Here is a 1,770-nt window from a genome sequence, read left to right as displayed (position 1 = left end):
CAAAAAAAGCTCTATTTGTGGGAAAATAGGACGTACATTTCATTTTGGTGCAGTGTTGCATGACCACGCAATTGTCAGCTATCCTATGAAGCTGGGTAGTCTTTGAAGCAACTGCGCATGCGCCAGTGTAAGGTTGACAAGCCGATCATCGAGCTGCTGCAGCCGAACTATCTTGCCGCTGCACCACTCAGAGCGGCGCCTGCAGTTCCTTCTTTAGACAGTAGGTGGCGGTGTGGTAGCGCTGTGATCCCCGCTCTCTCTCTCCTGGTATCCCGGATGGAGGGTCTCGGAGCGGCGCAGTTCGCTACATGGACATTAGGTGGCGGTGTGGTAGCGCTGTGATCTCTCTCCCTCCCTCTCCTGGTATCCCGGGTGGAAGGTCTCGGAGTGGTGTCTGCAGTTCCCGATATGGACATTAGGTGGCGGTGTGGTAGCGCTGTGATCTCCCCGCTCTCTCTCTCCTGATATCCGGAATGAAAGGCCTCGGAGCGGCGCCTGCAGTTCCCTATATGGACATTAGGTGGCAGTGTGGAAGTGCTGTGATCTCTCTCTCTCTCTCTCTCTCCCGGATAGAAAGTCTCGGAGCGGCGCCTGCAGTTCCCTATATGGACATTAGGTGGCGGTGTGGTAGTGCTGTGATCTCCGCTTTCTCTCTCTCCTGATATCCCGGATGGAAGGTCTCGGAGCGGCGCCTGCAGTTCCCTATATGGACATTAGGTGGCGGTGTGGTAGTGCTGTGATCTCCGCTCTCTCTCTCTCCTGATATCCCGGATGGAAGGTCTCGGAGCGGCGCCTGCAGTTCCCTATATGGACGTTAGGTGGCGGTGTGGTAGTGCTGTGATCTCCGCTCTCTCTCTCTCACTTTCTCTCTCCTGATATCCCGGATGGAAGGTCTCGGAGCGGCGCCTGCAGTTCCCTATATGGACATTAGGTGGCGGTGTGGTAGCGCTGTGATCTCCACGCTCCTCCCCTTCCTGACCAGGTCGGTAGTCGGTGTGTCCCCACGTGTGTGCACTGTGTCCGGATATCGGGATGAGTTTACTGAACGATGTGTCGGAGGACGACGGCCGGGGCAGCCCGGTGGAGAGTTATATGTTCGGTGAGATGTCCGCTGACTGTGTGATCATAGGACTACAAGGCCCAGCATGCCCCATTGATGGTCACATGGTGGGGGAGGGGTTTCAGTGTTCTATAGGACTACAAGGCTCAGCATGCCCCATTGATGGTCACATGGTGGGGGAGGGGTGACCGTCTTCTATAGGACTACAAGGCTCAGCATGCCCCATTGATGGTGGGGGAGGGGTGACAGTCATCTATAGGACTACAAGGCCCAGCATGCCCCATTGATGGTCACATGGTGGGGGAGGGGTGTCAGTGTTCTATAGGACTACAAGGCACAGCATGCCCCATTGATGGTCACATGGTGGGGGAGGGGTGACAGTGTTCTATAGGACTACAAGGCCCAGCATGCCCCATTGATGGTCACATGGTGGGGGAGGGGTGACAGTCTTCTATAGGACTACAAGGCTCAGCATGCCCCATTGATGGTCACATGGTGGGGGAGGGGTGACCGTCTTCTATAGGACTACAAGGCTCAGCATGCCCCAATGATGGTGGGGGAGGGGTGACAGTGTTCTATAGGACTACAAGGCCCAGCATGCCCCATTGATGGTCACATGGTGGGGGAGGGGTGTCAGTGTTCTATAGGACTACGAGGCTCAGCATGCCCCAATGATGGTCACATGGTGGGGGAGGGGTGACAGTCATCTA

General features: G+C 56.0%; 1 protein-coding gene across 1 annotated transcript in view; it reads left to right on the top strand.

Moving 5' to 3' along the window:
• Positions 1–800: 800 nt before the first annotated feature.
• Positions 801–1,770, top strand: part of NPM3 (nucleophosmin/nucleoplasmin 3) — a 15,964-nt gene continuing 14,994 nt past the window's right edge. The window contains exon 1 of the mRNA XM_089651885.1: positions 801–1,099. Coding sequence (XP_089508011.1) covers positions 1,033–1,099 — 67 coding nt within the window. The 5' untranslated portion in view covers positions 801–1,032. The remainder of the gene's footprint in view (positions 1,100–1,770) is intronic.

Source organism: Staurois parvus, unplaced genomic scaffold (assembly GCF_062004578.1).
Source record: "Staurois parvus isolate SC_StPar_1 unplaced genomic scaffold, SC_StPar_1.0 ptg000667l, whole genome shotgun sequence".
Lineage (NCBI taxonomy): Eukaryota > Metazoa > Chordata > Amphibia > Anura > Ranidae > Staurois > Staurois parvus.
This window is presented reverse-complemented; position numbering and strand designations above follow the sequence as displayed.